Source organism: Helianthus annuus, chromosome 9 (assembly GCF_002127325.2).
Source record: "Helianthus annuus cultivar XRQ/B chromosome 9, HanXRQr2.0-SUNRISE, whole genome shotgun sequence".
NCBI lineage: Eukaryota > Viridiplantae > Streptophyta > Magnoliopsida > Asterales > Asteraceae > Helianthus > Helianthus annuus.
Genome location: NC_035441.2, coordinates 16,730,524 through 16,751,640, shown reverse-complemented (window position 1 = coordinate 16,751,640; position 21,117 = coordinate 16,730,524). Strand labels below are relative to the sequence as shown.

At 39.3% G+C, this 21,117-nt stretch overlaps 1 protein-coding gene across 1 annotated transcript; it reads right to left on the bottom strand.

The window, feature by feature from the left end:
• Positions 1-412: 412 nt before the first annotated feature.
• Positions 413-1,261, bottom strand: LOC110875329. Its single transcript, XM_022123524.1, has one exon. It carries the CDS (start codon positions 1,259-1,261, stop codon positions 413-415), a length of 849 nt encoding a protein of 282 aa, XP_021979216.1.
• Between the last annotated feature and the right edge of the window lie 19,856 nt (positions 1,262-21,117).

Genomic DNA, 21,117 nt, shown 5'->3' with positions numbered 1-21,117 from the left:
TAATTCCACACGGAATTACTCGCCTATATATACCCTTAATCTTGTTTCATTTGCAACGGAATTCTGAATTGGTACCGAAGTGCTGCCAATTTGTCTCGAGGTGCTATAACACTATTACATTAATAATAGAGACATATTATAGTGAATCAAGTTGTTTCCACGTCCGTTTCACTGATTCCGCCTTTGATTCGGATCCAAAACTCTTCTGAACGACTCATTCGGGTCATACAATGAGCCTACATATTGTCTGCAGGTGTCGGTGTATAGGTGGCGATGTAGGCTTGGTCTGGGCATGGGCCGAGAATACCCGGGTTGTTGTTAGGCCAAGGGGTAGAGGGGTATGGGCATGGTGGGGTAGTCTGGGTTCTGTCGAGAGGAGAGGAAGTAGTATTGTTGAAGTGTTGGCCCTGGTTTAGAAGATTGGCCCATTGGCTTTGGGTCCAATTGTTAGGGAAGATAATATAAGGGTGGTTAGGCTGAGAAGAGGTGGTGGAGCGATGGGGTTGAAAGGTGGAGGTCCGGCCTCGGCCGCGAGAGCGACCTCAGCTCCGGCTGGGTCACGTGAACTTTGGGAGGCGGAGGCAGTGGAGTGGTGAGGGTTGGAAGGTGAGTGGTTGGGTCGGCTTTGAGTAAGTAGGGCGGTAGAGGCTTGGGTAGCGGAGTGAAGGGCATGACTTGCTTTGGTGGTCTCGTTCATACAAAGTTGAGAACGGATGTCAAAGAAGGAGGGTAGGGGTTTAGTATTCTGGAGGATAGTACTGACGGTTTCATATTGTTCTGTAAGACCAGCAATGGTCTGTAGAACAAGAGTCTGTTCATCGACAGGAGCGTCGACATTGCTCAGTTGGTCAGAGAAAACCTTGAGTTCTTGACAATATACCGCCGTGGAGGAGAAGTTTTCCAGGAACAAAGACTCAATGGCCTTCCAGGCATCATACGCAGTGGTTCGGGTCTTGATGACAGTCTTGAGAAGATCCGTGGAGATAGTACCGTACATCCACTGACGGACGATGGCATCTAGCCGCTCCCAAGAGTCGGCGGGAGATGAAGAAGAGCCAGGAGTCTCGTTTTCTTTGTCTTTGTCAGCGGCAGCAGGTGGTGTCCGAGGAGAGAGATGATCAGCAACAAGGTAGGCGGTGCAGTGGAGGCGGAATAATTCGGACCAATTGTTATAGTCCAAGGCTTCGTGGTCCAGGGTAATAGGAATGAAAGCCTTAATGTTGGATACGGTTACAGCAGGGTGGAGCTTTTGATCGGCCATGGAGAAAGAAGAAGGGAGGCGGCGCAGGGAAGACAGAAGCGAGGAAGGGTGCGGCGGTCAATAGGAGGAACGAATTAGGGTTGATACCATGTAAGATAATGATAAAACCGTGCCTCTTCTATTCACAAACCATCCAATATATAGTTACAACTCAATCTCCTATATTTGGAGATGATAATTATAAATAATACAATACAAAAATACATTCCAATCTATTCTATAAATGTGTCGTCTATTAGTTAGTTATAGCTAATTGAGAGAATCGGTTATCCTATTTAAACAATTTACAACAGTCATAAGACCAAACCCAATGCAATACCTTTAAGTTACATTTGTGACATGAATAATGAGTTGGAGGAGAGAAAAAGTAGAGATTGTTAAAAAAGTTATTGGCTAAATGCATGCATTTAGGGCTGTAAACGAACTGAACGAACACGAACAAGGCCTTGTTCGTGTTCGTTCGTTAAGGAAATAAATGTGTTCACGAACGGTTCATGAACACTTACCGAACGAGATTTTATGTTCGTGTTCGTTCATTAAGGAAATGAGCGTGTTCGCGAACGGTTGACTAACACAAACGAACACAAGTAGATTTGGCGAACGCCACGAAGGATGAAGATAGATGGTCCAGAGAGTAGCACTCAAACTTGAATCCCTTATTGTGGAATGGAGGTCGATCGTATTCGCCGATGTAAATAATAAGGAATGAAAGGGAAATGATACATAAACAAGGTGAAAGTTGGTTTCCTAATTTAATTGTTAGGGTAATAAAATAAATAAAAGTTTAATAATATAAAAAGTACAAATGAAATATAAGAAAGTGCAAAGATCTTCAATTAAAACACAAACATACAAACATAAAGGAACGCAAATCAACGAATGTTCATGAACACGTTCACGAACACCTTACCGAACGTTCACGAACACAATCGAACGAACGGGACCTCTGTTCATGTTCGTTCATTTAACTAATCGAACGGAATTTCTTGTTCATGTTCGTTCATTTATTAAACGAACGAACATAAACGAACTTCCCGCCGAACGGTTCACGAACTGTTCACTGAACGTTCGGTTCGTTTACAGCCCTACATGCATTTATAGAGAAAGAATGATTTTTGTGAGTAGTTAAGTCTTAAATGAAGAAAAAGAAAGAAGAAAGAAGATAGGGAGTGAATAATGAGATAACATCCCGAATCTTTTTGCACAAATATTGACATATGAAGATGGTCTAAGGAATAAAAACTTTTTAATCACAAGTATAATATAGATGATCATGCATTAGACCATCACCAATTCAAAAGCATTTATAAATGTGTCTAGTCAGCTGCCACATAGATTTTTACAAATGCATAAAAACACGCATTTTTCTCTCGAATCCTACAAATATTGTTACCAATATTTACATTTTCACATTATCACCGCTTTTCACAGTGTATTTGTTTTTACCCAAAATTGATTATTGTCCAAAAAGATAACACGCCGTTAAAAATCTTTTATCAGTTATTGAAAACATAAATTACAATCTTTACTTACTATTAAAGGAGACTATTGGTTGACCTTGCAAAAGCATACGTGGCGAGCAATGAGCTATACCAACTCAGCTTTCGTTACTTCATTATTACATCATAAATATATTTATTTAAAAATATCACTTCATTTATTTAAAATACATAAATTATTTAACCCTCTTTATTTGAATTTCAAAATAAAGAAAGGGGGTTTTGAGTAGTGGGCTCAATTAACTATTTTACAGACATTTCAAATTTCATACATATCTCTACTCTCTCCCTCTTTTGGATTTACATTAGTGCAGTAGAAGCTTCGTTTAGGTCAAAATCGTGCGATCATGAGTTAAATGTGTGTTTTCCTGTGAGATTTGATATTACAGTGATTTCCTCTTGAAGAAGCATATGAAGATGGGTCACTCATCAAATCAAAAGATATTGACTCTGAATCTGTAGTCAATGATCAAGATGAAGGATTGGGCCGATTGCTATCTCTTGCTAGACTTGGCATGGATACGTATCTAACTGAACATATTGACTGCTAGCGTATAGTTTCCTATTAACCTTGGTCATATATGATGTGTTTGATGTACGCATAGAACGACTATGATATGTAAATGTGAACCCGTCTGGATCGATACCGAGTACCGAAAAACGAAGATAGTGTGTATCGATACGGAAAATAATCGGCACGGTATGGTATTTACTGGTAAATTAACCAGTATACCGGTAACATACAGAACCGGTACAGGTAACGAAAATGGAAAAAGTTGGTACTAGTACCAAATGCTTATCCCTACTTTTGCTTTCTTCAAGAAAAAAAAAAGTAAAACTTATAAGCTAATCTTAGCTTATTTTTTTCTTTTATAGAAGTTAATTTTCAAGATACAGAAAACATTGTTGAGAGTTGCATATACAAAAACAAATGAGGTATTTCAACTTTTAGTTCTTTGACTCAAATCTTTCAAAATTATGGTTATATACCTTAGTTTCCTAATTCATGGTTTGCTCCGGTACAGGTACGCGGTTCAGGTTTGCGATTGGCTAGAGTGGATGTATTCGGTACGTTGTGGGTAGCTTCAATTTGAAAACGAATTTGGTACCAAAAGTTGTATGATCGAAAACCCGGGAACCAAAATTTCCAAAGCCGAATAAGAGCAAATGCAATGGTAGTATACATGGCTTTACATTGGATAAATACATAGTCCTTCACATCAATGATTGGTTTTGATTGTTTTATAAATATACATAATTATATATTCTCATATTTATTCTCTGTAGCTTTTATTTATAAAATTTCAGAGTTAAATGTTAAATTCATTTTGTATAATCTCTGTAGCTTTTGTCTAAATTGCTTACGTTGTTATACTCTCTTATTGCAGGTTATAAATTTCTTTCTTGGTCTGCTATTTTTGAGGATGCTAGAGCAACCTGGGCCATTGATTTTGTACACGATTCTTGCAAGCGATTGAGCTGGTACTTCATGCAGCATAGTTAATGGTATATTGTTGGTGGCATTTTTTACCCATTTACTTAATAATGGTTTCTTTTGGGTTGTGTTTGATTTCAAATGTGCTAAATAAAAACTTAACTAAAAGAAAAAATGTCAAATGGGTTAAAATTTGCTAGGTGTCTCTTTTAAAGCATACAACCTCCTAAATCATTTTCATCAAAATATAAGATTTTTTTATCAGATTGTTAATTCTAATCGTTAATAGCACATAATTTATTAGAAAGGTTGCAAGGCAAGAAAGTACTACAACCCGACCCGACCTTTTTCGACCAATAGTAAACACTATCCATTTCACAAGAGCTTGTGTTGTGACCCACTACTTGACCCGCTCACCTCTTAACGTTTTGCTTTTCCTCTTTAAACTTCCTTACAATTTTTATCTCATTTTAACTTCAAAATTTTGTACACAGGTTAATATGCTCTCGAGTATTAATATGATGTAGCTGGGGAATTGGGCTCTTTATCATGAATTCAGCGCTTTGCCTTTAGGAGCAAGATATGCGCTGCTATCACAGTGGAAAGAATAATTGAGGAAATAGGTTGATAATATGTTAGCGTGTTATGAACATTTGAAATGTTTTGTTGAATAGGTCACTGACACAAACCAACAAGCTATTGTCTGTAAGGCACCAAAAATGGTAAGTTGTATCTCAACACATTTAGTGGTTACCTCACATTTATATATTATGTTTTTAACGTTCTTTATAGAAATCACGTCATGATGACCTTAAAATACCTGTCCACCGAATGGGTATACTACTGTTATTGGTTTAGCATGTGGTAACGCGCACATGTGTATAAACCATGTGTGCTCCGTTGTATATAGGTTTCGCTTTATTGTTTTAAAATGATAAACACGTTCATTATTTATTTTTATTTTAAAAGATGTTCCCTTTCTTTATAATCCGTTTTCATTTAAATCGGAAAAAAGTATAGTGATTCGTTTTTTAATAAAATAAGGTATGTGCATTTTCAATTCGTTCTTTGATAAAAACTACTCGTGTTTTTACACGAGTTTTACATCTAATTAAACGGGGTTGGTTTGGTTGAAATTGGCTTGGGTTTTCTTTCGGGTTCCGTCATAAAATAATTATGTAAATAGATATTTGGTTTGTATAATAATATGGATCACAATTTATATAAATTTCTATCATTAATAAATCACTTTTTGAATATTTTTTCCATCAAAATTGATAAATGGCATTTCATAATCCGGTAGAAAGGTACTATACTAGCGTCAGTCCATTTTCTTTCTCCTCATTAGTGTCGTATCATTCAAGGGTGTAAACGAGTTGACCTAGGCTTGACTCATTTAACTCATGATAGCTCAATCTTTTCATGTTTATTATTATTAGTAAATTTATTATTTATTAATATAGATTTATAAATATATTTATCAATGTTAGTTATTGTTAGGGGTTAATTTTTAATACTTATGGATCACTTATCCTTAGACCCCCAGGATCACTGATCCTTAAAGTCTGATGCAGGAAGTCTGAGGATCACGGATCCTTACTATTTTTATAAATTAACTAACAGTTGTTCCTTGTATATTTTCATAATGGCATGCAGGTCATGGGCAATATGGATTGAGTCATGGCGAGAATATCAGACTATAGTCGTTGAAGAAACACACACTCTCTCGCAAATTGCTATTAGCAGAAACACACACTCTCTCGCAAATACTAGCTCTCGAATACACTTACACTTTAGCAAACATTGTAAACACTTGATCAACTTCCGAAGCTGTAAACTCTTGTTAGCTTAATACATTCTATAGTGATAGTTTTCACTATCCGATGTTTTTTGTGCCTGAGATCACATTGAGATCAAGGGCTATTTCCTCGTACAAATCCTTGTGTACATTGTCCGTTACATTTCACATTTGTTCATTTATTTATCAAACATACAAGCATACTACCTCACAAAATCAGATTTGGTTACATTACCTTTTGTTTGATTTTTGACCAAAACATTTTTGCGCCCACTGTGGGGCAAGTGGTGCTTCCATTTTAAAAAAAAAAATTTGTTTTTTGTTCATTTTTGTTCAACATCATCACTTCCATGGCTTCTCAGGGAAAATACACTTCAAGTGCCATGCCGGCGGTTACCTCATCCTAAACTAGTGTATCATTGCCACCAATTTCACCACAATACTAGAAAAATCCGGATAACACTTAGAAGAAGACCTCATCAGTCTTCCAAGGATCAAAAGTTCCAACTAGTTCTTCTTTTACTAATACTAACAGTGATATTTCTGTTTTGTTTTCGAAGATAAATAGCTATATGGAACAACAGGATAAGACAAACCAGAGGATCCTCCGAGAGATTGATGACATCAAGAAACAGAAGAGGCCAGCAGAGGATCACTCCCTGCTGATGCCTAGGATGTTGGATTTTGTCACACCCCAGCAAATGCAGCTCAGCAGTCCAGGATGCCCAACACGCAGCCTTAAGGATCCTCCATACCACAACATGGATCACTGGCAATGACCCTTCCTCAAGGATCATCGATCTATCAGCCTGGATCATTAGCCATGACCCTTCCTCAAGTATCCTCTATCCATCCGTTTGGAGCAGTGACAACCGGCCAGCATCAAGGATCCTTTATCCGGTCTGAAGGATACATGGAGACGTTTCCGGCTCAAGGATCCTACTTCAACAATCAAGGATCCTCATCTAGGGTTCAAGGATTTATGGATCACACATCCAGACCTCCAGTGCAGAACTACCCTGGTCCTAATGAATTTCAAGATCAAGGATCCTTAGGCAGACAGACATGGTGAAGTTCTGAATTTCAAGAAGGGGATTTCATCCCTATGTAAACCATCGCTTCTTCTGGACCTACTTTTATGCCAGACATGTCTTATCCCCGATATACTATCGGTATACCAACTTCGAATCAGTCAGGGGGTAATAATTTAAATACTACTTTTGATACTAACTTTGGTTATATACAAGACGCATGAATCAACCAAGCTATGGCCAGAGAACTACAAAAGCTCAAGGATATGATATCCAGTGTCCTAGGAGTGGTTAAACCTATTCCTGAGATCCCAGATGGAAGTCATAGAATATCTTAGTTTGCACATCCTATATGCAATGCTAAGTTACCAAAGCGTTTTCAAACCCCCAACAGGAAGTTATATGATGGAACCACTGATCCAGATGAACATGTAGCTCAATATAGAGAAATAATGGAAATCAATCTCATTCCTGAAAGACTAAACGAAGCCTATTCATGCAAAGGCTTTGGATCAACACTTACTGGATCAACATTAAAATGGCTGCTAAGTCTTCCTCCCTACTCTATAACTTCATTTTCTCATTTTGTTAACTTATTTAACAATCAATTCTCATGTAGTAGAACATCTGAAAGGTTAACTAGTGACTTCTATAGGATCACCCAAGGCCGTGATGAATCATTTAGAGATTATGTTACTAAATTTGGTAGAGAATCCTTAGAAATCCCAAACATATATATAGTCGTTGCTGTAGAAGCATTTAAAATGGTATTGCAAAAAGATTCTCCTTTCTATGATGATCTTATCATGACACCATGCAGGAACTTGGATGAAGTAAGAAACATGGCTCTAAGGTTCATCCGCCTAGAGGATGACAAAAGGATCCAAGATAGATTATCTGGATCATCAAAGCAGGAGAAGCAAGGATCATACTTTAAGAATAATCGATCCAACCAATACTCTAAACATGATAACCAGAATGTTCACTCTTTTGAACAAGAAGAAGATGAGGAAGAATATCCTCACATATCTGAATATTGTTTTTTTGTTGATAATAACAAATTGATACTTGCTTTACAGAATTTAGGTGAGAAAGCCAGATGGCCTAAGAAGAATGAAAAGCCTACATCTTACAAGGATAAGTCAAAACGGTGTGCATTCCATGAAGACTTTGGCCATCTCACCGCCGAGTGCATTGCACTTAGAAAGGAAATTTGTTATCTCTTAAGCAAGGGTCATTTAAAAGAGTTGTTGGGAAGGAGGAAGTCAAGGATCCAGGATCCTGGCAAACTGCCAGAAAGAGCCCCTGCTCCACCTGCAGATGCTCAAATCATTAACTTCATTTCCGGAGGTTCTCATATATGTGGAACATCATTCTCTACAGCTAAAAGACATGCTAAGTAGTCTAAGCTGGAAAATGGAAAAAGGCCTATCTGAACTTCAATTCTAACTCAGCAAAAAATTATATCCTTTTGATGAGGATAACTGTGTTGACATCTAGGATCCTCACCACGACGGTTTAGTCATTACTTTGTTTATATCTAACCATTTTGTTCGCAAGATCCTAATTGATGGTGATAACTCAGTGAACATAATTCAATTGGATGTCCTCAAAAGGATGAATATCCCGGAATCAGAGATAGTTCCGAGATCATCTGTCATTGTAGGATTCAAAGGAGAGACAAAGAATACGATGGGGGACATCAAACTCCCAGTATATATTAAGGGAGTAAACTCTGCCTAAAAATTTTGTGTTATTGATTGTTTATCTTATTGCAGTGTGATCCTTGACAGGCCATGGATACATGATATGAAATTTGTTCCTTCTACATACCATCAATGTGAGAAGCTGTCACAGCCCCGGATCCCTACCCTGGGAGCGGGAGCCGTGAGCCAGTCAAGTGGTATCGGTGTTTATTAAATATGCAGCGGAAAACTTTCATCAGGACCGTAGATAGTAAATATTTATCAGAGTTTAAAACACCATATTTTTTATAAAAAACAAGTGGGATAAAACCCATGTTTTATTTACAATACAAATTATAGGGATAAACCCCAATTATTGAAAACAAAGTCTTCATTTTTATTTAGATAACTTTTATAGCCATTTTTCTAAGCCTTCAGTGCTCTCCAGCTGGCTTCTATTAACTTCACACTAAGTTACCTGAAACGCGTATTAAAAAGTTTTATCAGCAAGAAATACTGGCGAGTGAATCCCAATTTAATCAAAACAAGTTTTATCATTTTACAGTATTGAGGGCATCCGCAATTACATTTGTTGATATCTACTTTAATTACCACCCACGGTACTGTCAATCCTGACTTGTGGTCATGCTACTACTCACAGTGTAGTAACAAGTTATGCATACAAAACCCCAACATAATGACGATAATTGTAGATTTACAAATACTCAATCACTGTAAATTTTAATTTAAAGAATTGAAGTTTTGTAAAAACAGTTAATAAAAAGAGGAATTACTCACAAAAAGGTTTACAAAAAAAGAAGGATTAACTCACATTGCTATTTTAGATAATACTACTGCTTTTCTTCTGGTGACTTCCTAGTTATAATCTATTAAATTAAATGTTGGGATTGAACCCTATCAGAGGAACAGATAATTAAAGCCAAAACTGGATCAGAGCAGTGGAACCTGAATAAGCAGACGTTTACATACAAATCTCTCCCCTTGAAAGTGAATTCAACATCTGCTGACCTCCTATCTGCTGATCTTGCTAAATGCTGACCTACAGCTGCTGCTCAAGTAAAGACCTGATGAAAGACTAAAGCCCTGCTGATTCAATCTACTGCCTTGAGTCAAGCTCTGCTGACCGGACAAGTACTGCTGGGTTCACAGCAGTAGGAGGTTGCAGCAGCTGATCAATAGTCTGTTTTGTGATGTAATGTAGTAGCAGTAGTTAACACAGCAGTGTTTGTATAGATCAGAGGTTAGAGTTTGTTAGGAGGTTAGATGTCACTTTCATGGTGACGTCAGCTAAGATGCTCAGTATTTTGCAAGTGCCTATAAATAGTTCAGTACTTTGTCCTGTTCTATTAGCTCTTTTGCACAATCGTCTTCTTTGCACGAACAAACAACTGAGCTCTGGCTGAGGGGGAGTTTGCATTCATTCATCAATCACTGTAATCGTTATTGAAATAAATTCAATCTTCTGATTCATTGTGTAAAGATGTTTGATCAAAGTATTACTCTCGTTTGATTGTATGCAAAGTTTGTTTTCATCTTAATTCCGCTGCACACTTATCCATTTTCACTTTAATTACAAACACAAAATACAATCAAAATCAAACTCAGATCCAACAATTGGTATCAGAGCCTGGACAGTCAAATTTGATTAAACAATCATTTTGAGGTAAATAGTGCAGCTCATAACAGTTGATACTGATCGTTTGTTCGTTTGTTGAAAAACAGAGCAAGGATTAATCACCATTAAAGTTGATTTCTCAGTGTCTGTAAAACAACAAGAATGACGTCACAATCTCAGGATGATAAAAACATCGGCTCTCTTTTTAAACCACCTATGCTAAAAAGAAATGAGTACAACATCTGGCAGAGGAGGATGGGTCACATCCTCGCTCAACAAAGCACAGGTTGTTGGAGGTCTGTCATCTTTGGTCCTCATGTTCCTACAGTGCCAAGCGCTAAAGATACTAAAAAGTTCGTTCCAAAACCAGTTGAAAACTATACCGAAACCGACTTTCAAAAGATCGAACTAGATGCTAAAGCGTTTAGCATCATAGCTTCAGCACTGCCCAATGAAATATATGCTGGACTGTTACACTGTAACAGTGCCAAAGAATTGTGGGACGCGCTTAAGGAACAGTTTGGGGGTACCGAAGAAGTCATAGAAAACAATAGGGAAATCCTGAACCAACATTATGAAACATTTTGTCATGTTAAAGGTGAATCACTGACACAACAATTTGAGCGTTTCAGTTGTCTCATCAGTGAACTGAGGCTTGTTAAAACCACTTTTACAAACTCAACTCAAAATAGCAGGTTCCTCAGGTCACTGCCAGAAAAATGGGACACCATAGCTTTTGTCACCCGAAATTCACCTGAGTTCAAGGATCTGACCTTGACCCAACTCCATGGTCGACTCCTGACCTACGAAAGGGAGTTGAACCAGAAAAGGAAGTTACAAGAGTCAGGAAAAACCGTTGATGATTATACATTCGGTAACACTGCTCTTTTGGGTTAAGAAAAATCTGGGAGTAGTGGTAAGGATCAGGGTTATGATCACTTCATTGACATAACTGCTGGTGCAAATTTTAACAACCCTGATCCTCACTCTACAAGTTATGCATTCACTGCAAACGAAAACCAGATGTTAGACAATCTAAGCTTTGAAGTCAATGATCTACAGCATTTTGACCCCACCGATTTAGAGGAAATGGACATCCTGCATCAACTGGCCTTGCTAAGTGTTAGAACTAGCAAATTTTATAAAAGAACAGGGCGAAAGTTCCCAGGCTTGCATGGGAATCTAAGGGTTGGGTTGGATAAATCGAAAATCAAGTGCTACAAGTGTAATAGGTTGGGACACTTCGCTAGGGAGTGTAGGAGTCAAACTACTGGTCCCATAATCACTCATCCTAGCTCAAATCCTAGACCTCAAAATCAAGGCACTGTGCACTATGCCCAATATGCCCCAGCAGCTCAAATGAACACTGCTCACTATGCTGCTGCCCCTGTGCCAGTGCACTATGTCCAAACCACTGTTCCACATATCCAATATGTTCAAACCCCTGTCCCTCAGGCACAAGCGCAACCTGCACCTCAAACTACTGCTCCAGCAGCAGTACAACCAGATCAACAAATTTTTTTCACTCAAGGGTTTGTTGACTGGAGCAGTATGCCTGAAGACCTCAATGATGAAAATTTTGCACTCTATGCTTCCAATGTTTCGTCTCATGATGAATTTTGTTTGATGGCATTAGAGTCAATACAGGAGGGTGTTGAATCTGAAGAGGAACAACTGGGTTCTGAAATAGTGGATGAGGTGATTGAAGCAGTGGTTACTGCTGTGGCTAATGAAGTACTGTTGGGAGAAAGTTCAGGTACCCTGATTGAACCACTGACAGACCCATGGTCAAAAGAGAACAAGAAAGAAAAGAGAGAAGAAAAAGCAGGTGAGAAAGAAGAAAGAGCTGAAGATGAAGAAAATCCTCAATGTGATTGTGCAATGATGGCTGCTGCCAAGGAAACACCTCAAGTTCTTGAAAAACTGTGTTATGACAATTGCATTATTGCTTTTACTAACATCAAAGAGGTGAACGAAAACCTTCGGGATAAAATCTTAACTGATGAAGTCAAATTTGAAAGATCTCTAAAAGAACTTAAAAACAAACTGACTGAAAAGGGCAAAGAGATTAGCAGCTTGAAAGAAGAGCAGAGCATAACCAAAACCCAACTCCAAACTTTGGTAGAAAAATACCAAGTTTGAAAAAAGGAGTTAGAGTCCACCCAGTTCACATGTGAGAGATGGGTGGAATCATGCAAAGGGTATGAGGTTATGCTTGAGAAACAGATAAAAAGCAATGTGAAATTTGGGGTTGGCTATAGAAAACATGATGATGAAAATATTGCTTTTGAAAAATCTGTTCAAACCACTGATGTAACCACTGAGTTCATCCCCACAAACAAGAATGGCCAAGAAGTGAAAATCACTGACAAACTTGGTAACAAAATCACACTTGACATACCAATGGGATCCTCTACTTTTGAGGAGCTTGAAAATCATCAGTTTAAACCTAAATGGTCTGATGAGTGTGATATTCTTGAAAATTTCAAGCCAATGGACTTTACATCAACTGATGGTGTCAAAGCTCCAAAAGCTAAAGTCATACCTCTCAAGGACATTCCAGCAGTGGTTAAAACCTCTGCTGCAAAGGAGTCTGAAAAGAGAAAGAAGAAAGAAAAAATTGATAACTTGTTTTGTGAATTCTGTGAGAAAAGGAACCATCTAGCAAAATATTGTTTCCACTTAAAAGCTAATGATATAAACAGAACAAGTGTCATAGTTCCAGCTGAAAGTTACATTGTTTGTGGTAAAACAAACCACAAAACTCAAGCATGTGTGTATCTCAAAAAATTTGATGTTAAAAAGAATGAGTACCTTGCTAAAATATCCTTGAGTCCATCAGCATCATCATCTGTCAAATTCACCAAAAAACAACCACTGTTTGTACCAGTTCAAACAGCTATCACAAAACAGCTGAACCAAACATCTGTCAAAAGAGATGTTCAGGTTACTGATGCACCCTCTGCCAATCAGTTCAGAAAAGGCAAGGAAAAACAGTCTTACCAAAGGATTCCACACGTTTATGAGGCCTACAAAAGGCCCTCTAAACCTAAAGTGAATAGGCATCCTTTTGGTTATCAGTAGGTGATTGGTCAAGACCCTCAATAGTGGTTAGCAAGAAACAGTACTAAAACTGTCCAAACCCCTGACCTAACCACTGTCCATCACTCTGCATCCATACCAGACACTGCTGAATCCCCATCCAAAGCCCTGTTGGCTTTGGAGCCCCTAATGAACTAATCCTTTTACTTCATGTGCAGGGAGCTTCTGCATGCTTTGATAGTCTTTGGTATGTAGATAGTGGAGGCTCCAGGCACATGACAGGATGTAAAGCCCTCCTCAAAGACTTTAAAATCCATGGAGGGGGTGATATATCGTTTGGGAATAATAGTAAAGGGAAAGTTCTAGGGTCTGGCACAGTGCAATCTGGAAATGTAAAATTTGAAAATGTCAATCTAATAGACAATCTAAAATTCAACCTTCTGAGTGTATCACAAATGAGTGACAAAGGGTTTGGGTCATTCTTCACAAAAGATTGTTGTAGGATTGTTGGACCAGAAATGGTCAAAAAGATTGAAACAATAATCAAAACTGGTCACACTAAACTTGTTGCTCAAAGAAGTGGCGATGTTTATGTTGTTGATATGTCAAAAGAGTGTCCCAGAGCTGATGCCTGTCTGTTCTCAGCTGCCTCTAACAAAGAGACAGAACTTTGGCACAAAAGGTTGGGGCACACAAATCTTAAGACAATCAGTGAAATCTCAAAGAATGGTTTGGTGAGAGGCCTACCACAAAAATTGTTTTCATGTTCTGAACATTGCATTTCCTGTTTAATAGGAAAATAACATAAAAGTTCTTACAAGTCCATTGAAGAGTCCAAAACTACCCAGTGTTTGCAAATGCTACACATGGATTTGTTTGGCCCAGTTCAAGTCATGAGCCTCAAAAAGAAAAGATATTGTTTGGTTATTGTTGATGACTTTTCTAGGTTTACATGGACTTTCTTTTTGCACTCCAAAGATGAAACTGCAGGCATTTTGCAAGACTTTATGATACAAGTTGAAAAGCAATTTGACCTTCCAGTGAAAAGCTTCAGGAGTGACAATGGCACAGAATTTAAAAATAAGGAGTTGGATGCTTTCTGTGTGAAGAAAGGGATTGTAAGGCAGTAAAGCATCCCTAGAACACCAGAGCAAAATGGGGTTGTTGAAAGAAAGAGCAGAACTTTTTGAGGCTGCCAGAACCATGCTTGCAGATTCAGGTTTGCCATTAACTTTCTGGGCTGAGGCAGTAAACACTGCTTGCTATGTCCAGAACAGAGTTTTAATAAACCCCAGGCACAAAAAGACTGCTTATGAAATTCTGTATAAAATCAAACCACTGATCTCCTATTTCAAGGTGTTTGGCTGCCCATGCTTTATTTTGAACTTAAAAGATTCCATTTCAAAATTTGCAGCCAAAATTGATTGTGGTTTTCATCTGGGATACTCAACCACTGCCAAGGCATACAAAGTGTTCAATACACGGACCAAGGCAGTGGAGGAGACTTTGAATGTAAAGTTCAATGAACTTTCATCAATGAAAATCCCAGCAAATCCTGCAGATCTTTTTGATCTTGAAAAATTTACTTTTGAAAATACTGCTGTCAAGACTAACAGTGCAGGTCCATCAGAGGACACAACACCAGACTATGGGTATGAAATCATCATCCCTCAAAGGTCTGCCACAAAGGGAAAAGCACCAGCTGTTCAAAACAGTTGTCAAAGCTCAACCACTGCTACCTCAACAGTTGTTGACCAAAGTAGCCCATCCACCACTGCTTCCACATCCTCAAACACTGCTGACAAAAGTCCTCAAACAGTGGATAAAAGTCAGCAGTTGTCCACTTCATTACCTCCTATTCCACCACCTTTTGAAGCCACTGCTGGGTCATCAAAGTCACCAGCAGTGGTTAGCTCAGATGATACACATTTGCAGCCTTCACCAACAAATGCCATCATACCATACCAAGGAGATTTAATCTTCTTGAGATCTCATCCACCTGATCAAATCATTGGCAACATCAATGAAGGGGTGCTCACAAGAAGCCAAACCCAAAACATCTGTCTTTTTGTTGGTTTTCTATCACTCCATCAGCCAGTCAAGTACCAAGAGGCACTGAAAGACAACAGCTGGGTAGAAGCCATGCAAGAGGAGCTCCAACAGTTTAAAAGACAACAAGTATGGGAGCTTATACCACTGCCAAAAGAGGTTAATCCCATTGGCACAAAGTGGGTCTTCAAGAATAAAACTGATGAAAGGGGCATTGTTATCAAGAATAAAGCCAGGCTTGTGGTTCAAGGTTACAGACAGGAAGAGGGGATTGATTATGATGAAACATTCGCCCCTGTTGCAAGATTGGAAGCCGTTAGACTGTTCCTGGCCTTTGCTGTCAACCACAACATGAAGGTGTTTCAAATGGATATCAAAAGTGCTTTCCTCTATGGTACAATTCAAGAAGAGGTGTATGTATGTCAACCTCCAGGTTTTGAGGATCCATTTTATCCTGATCATGTCTACAGGCTGAACAAAGCCTTGTATGGCCTGAAACAAGCACCAAGGGCCTGGTATGAAACTCTTTCCAACTTCCTACTCTCAAATGGTTTCAAAAGAGGTACCATTGATAAAACACTGTTTCTTAAATGGAGAGGGAAGGATTTAATGATTGTCCAAATTTATGTGGATGACATTATTTTTGGAAGCACATGTAACAAAATGTGTGAAGAGTTTAGAGAACTCATGACAGCTGAGTTTGAAATGAGTGCAATGGGTGAGCTGCAATACTTTCTTGGTCTCCAAGTACAGCAAATGCAAAATGGAACTTTCATTCATCAAAGCAAATATGCTAAAGAACTTTTAACCAAATTTGATATGAATGATTGTAAACCATGCAGCACACCCATGGCAACAAATAAGTTGGTCATGTCTGATGAAAAGGATGAGCTGATTGACCAAACACTCTATAGAAGCATGATTGGGTCTTTATTGTACCTAACTGCATCGAGACCAGACATCATGTTTGCAACATGTGTCTGTGCAAGAAGTCAATCAGCTCCCAGAAAATCAAATCTCATTGCTGTAAAAAGGATCTTCAGATACATAAAAGGTGCTCCACACTTGGTATCTGGTATCCAGCTAATGGGAGTATCAAGCTTTCAGGTTTTTCAGACAGTGGCTTTGCTGGATGTCACACCACAAGGAAGTCCACTTCAGGAGGGTGCCAGTTTCTAGGAGATTGCTTAGTTTCTTGGCAAAGCAAAAAGCAAGCAGCAGTTTCAACATCCACTGCTGAGGCTAAATACATTGCTGCTGCAAGCTGTACAGCCCAACTCCTGTGGCTTCAAAATCAGTTACTGGATTTTGGTATCACTGCCTTAAAAACACCACTCATGTTGGACAGCCAGGCAGCAGAAAATATCATCAAAAATCCAGTTTCTCACTCTACCACCAAACACATCGACATCAGACATCACTTTGTGAGGGATTGCTATGAAAAAGGTTTGATTTCTCTGCATCATGTCCCAACTAAAGACCAGCTGGCAGATGTGCTCACAAAAGCACTTGATACAACCACTTTTGAAAGCTTGGTCTCTAGAATTGGGATGCTGAACATGGAATAACAAGCAACATCTTGTTTTTCTGTGAATAAAAGCAATAAAATGTTTTCAGAAAATCAAAAATCCATCCTTAAAAATAGCTAAAAATGAAATTTTCATTAAAATCCTTAAAAGTCTGCCATAACCACTGATTGTTCAAAAGTCTGCTCTACTTCAAAAAGTCTGTCCACTGCTGAAAGTCAACCCCTGTTCTCTCATTCCTTTGATAAACTCTGTTGTTCAAAAGCAGTGTCTTATCCACTGATATGCTATCCACTGATAGTGAAAATCAACCACTGTTTCCTTACCACTGCTTTCATCTCTCACTATCATCAAAGTACTGTCCTTCATTTTCACCAGGGGTTGTCACGTGGGCAGTACATAGTGCTCAGATCTTTCGTAACGGCTGCCACGTCAGCACTCACTTTCTTCCCTATAAAATCCCCCACTCACCACCAAAACAGGGTTTTACTGGCGAATTGAATTCTTCAAAAATTCTTTTCTCAAAGCAGTTTTTCATCTCATCTTTCACAAATTTCTTCGATCATTCTTCTCAAAATGTGTTGATGCATAAAATGTCCGTTGACTACGTCTTCATGAAGTTTTAGGTCTAGGGAGGTCAACAGGGGATCTAAATAGTCAAAATTATGTATTCTATAGGTAGGTTCACTTATTTGTACATTAGAATAGAGGTCCGCTCATATGACCTGTCATATGAGCGAACCAACTAGGCTATATATAGGTGTGTTCTCTGAGCGGATCTGATATGCGTGATTGTCCTCTGGAGCGAAACTCTGTCAAAATCTTGTTAGAAAGCAATAAAAGCAGTGGAATTGAAAGGACAAGCTGTTATAACCTTTTATACTCTGTTTCCGCCTTTGTATATGAGGATGAGCTACATTGACTGACTTTTCGGGTCAAAACAACGGTCCAACAAGTGGTATTAGAGATCAGGACGAGGAGTTCATACTACTACAGCTTATATCTGCAGAAATCTCTTACTTCTACTCACTTTCTCTCATACTTTTTCAATTTTCAGTGGTTCCTACGGTTGAAATTGTCTGAAAATGGAATATAACGTGTAAAACATACTAATAACAAACCCTAGAAAGAATCAGGTTAAAATTCGGACTAAAAATGGGTAAAACAGGGTAAAAACTAAGATTCGCTTTTACGAACAAAAGAGGTTCGCTTTTTCAGACAAATTTGAGTAGATTCGCTCATAATTCACTAGAGGTTCGCTCGAAATAACCTTAGTGGTTCGCTCAATCAGACAAATTCACTGTCAGCTTCGCTCGAACGGACACATATAGGTTCGCTCGAACATACATTCTGGTCCGCTCGAACGAACAATACTTGGTTCGCTCGAACTGATATTTGGTAGGTCCGCTCGAAAGGACATCTGTGGGTTCGCTTTTTAGTACATTAGCTGATTCGCTTATCTGGTTCGCTCGAACAGTGATTCGATTTTCTGGTTCGCTTATTTGAACCATATTGATTCGCTTATCTGTCACCTGTACAGATAGATCCGCTTTTGTGGTTCTGATTTTCAAAAGTTTCGAAAATTTTTCTAAGTGTTGGTTAATTTGTCAGGTAAAATCAAAATGGATGATAGTTTCATGAATCCCTTCAGCGACATGTATGCTTTCACAGGGAGTTCTGGAAACAATGACACCTCTTCAAGCAATGCAAACAAAAGTCCACCGAAAGAAAGAAAGAAGGAAGCTTGGGAGTCCGAAAGCGCATTTGGAACATTTAACAAACCTCCTAAGCTGATGGCTATAGAAGATTACAGCATGTGGGCAACAAAGTTCAAAGACTAGTTGATGGCATTCGCTTTTCCCAGCTGGAAGAGTATGAATGTCACACTCCCAAAATCCACACGCGGAGTACCACCGCTTGGAGGCGTGACATGACCAGGATCAAGCCACCAATCATATCGAACATATCATTTAATAATGAAAGTAAATAATGTAATTCATCACGACATGATTGATGTTCAAAACCAAACTTTGTTTAAGTAGCAGAAGCATGTAAATAAACCCAACATAATTAATAGTTTGAAATGTCATGAATGTTCAACAAGCATTCACGAATCTTTGTCCACAACGACCTGCTCCATCCTTGTGCAAGCTCCGTATGTACCTAAGGTCCTGCAAGGCATGCAACAGAGAGTCAACAACTAGTTGAGCGAGTTCACAGTTAATAGTTCAGTAATAGTATAGTGTGAGTAATAAGTTCGTTCGTTATGTCATGTATCGTTTTGGTTTCCATCGCGGCCTCCCAGGCAGGTATGCGAAGATTAGAGGATGTTTTTCCCAAGTGTTCTAGACTAGGTTTATGTGTATCGCGGCCTCCCAGACAGGTATGCGAAGATTAGTAAATTTAGTTCGCGGCCTTCCTAAGGCAGGTGTGCGAAGTCAGTCATAATATCGCGGCCAACCCTTGGCAGGTGTGCGAAGATCAGTTCAATAAGTGTTACTAGTCTAGTCGTATCTTATCGTTAGGTTCTACCATCTGAGTATACACAATAATTCATCAAATCCCATTCCCACCCGGGAACCCCATGCCTTGGCTGTGTGAACTCACCTTGGTTTGCTCGGTATGCTAAGTTATGCCCTCACAAGTAATCAGTCATATCCGAACTCAGAATGATCAACAAGAGATCTGGCTTCGAATGGGGGGAGGGCTGCCGTCGACTTGAGGAAAAGAGTTAGGGTTTGACGATTAAAAGGTTCACGTAAAGGCTGTGAACGAAACATATAACAAGTAGCTATTGGGCTTAAGCCCATCTGGTGTTCGTTGGCCACATGATGGACGAAAACACACAAAGTGTTTTCGTGGGTGGGTGATTTCGTGAACGGGTGATTGGCAAGGATCCTAGTTTAATTAATTATACACAACACATCATTAACACACAAAATATATAAATCACATACACACTTATATAATGCACACCAAACATATATATAAAACACACTTCGAAATTAAGTACAAGGTTAAGTCGAATTGAGAACATGAAAACCCGAGTTGTCACATTATCCCCAACTTGAAAGAAATTTCGTCCCGAAATTTGGTACGTACCCACTGAGGAAGCTAGATAGGTTGCATCGTTCACTGATTTTCCTGGGGTGTCACATCCTCCCCCCATTGATCTGGAATTTCGTCCCGAAATTCCGTGGTAGTAGCTTCAGCCTCAGCAGTGGTTGTATTGGTTTCGAATAACTGGGGATACTTTTCTGTCATCTGGTCTTCGCGTTCCCAGGTGTACTCTGGGCCACGACGGGAGTTCCAACGAACTCGAACAAGAGGGATTCTCTTGTTTTTGAGGACCTTAACATCCCGGTCCGTGATTTCAACTGGCTCCTCGACGAACTGCAACCGCTCGTCGATAGTGAGTTCCTTAAAAGGAACTGTGAGGGTTTCATCTGACAGACATTTCTTCAGATTCGATACGTGAAAAACATTGTGAACTGCACTGAGTTCAGCTGGTAGGTTTAGCTTGTAGGCCACTTTGCCTATTTTCTCAATGATCTCGAACGGCCCGACATACCGCGGATTTAGTTTGCCCCGTTTGCCAAAACGAACCACACCCTTCCAGGGTGAGACTTTTAGTAAAACCCGGTCCCCGACCTGAAATTCCAACGGTTTCCTATGCTTATCCGCGTATGCTTTCTGACGGTCGGGTGCTGCCGCCATGCGTTGTCGTATTTGTGCAATCTTTTCTGTGGCGTCCACTACAATCTCTGGACCCGTGATCTGACTATCCCCCACCTCTGCCCAACAGAGAGGTGACCGACATTTACGCCCGTACAATGCCTCGAATGGAGCGGCTTGTATGCTGGTGTGATAACTGTTATTGTATGAGAACTCCACCAAAGGGAGATGCTTTTCCCAGCCGTTGCCGAAATCGATAACACATGCCCGAAGCATGTCTTCGAGAGTCTGGATCGTTCGCTCAGACTGCCCATCCGTCTGAGGGTGATACGCTGTGCTCATGTCTAACCGTGAGCCGAAAGATTTATGCATCGCTTGCCATAGCTCTGACGTGAATCGTGCATCCCGATCCGAAATGATGGAGGTGGGCACCCCGTGCCTCGAAACAACTTCCTTAAGATAGACGTCTGCGAGAGTGGA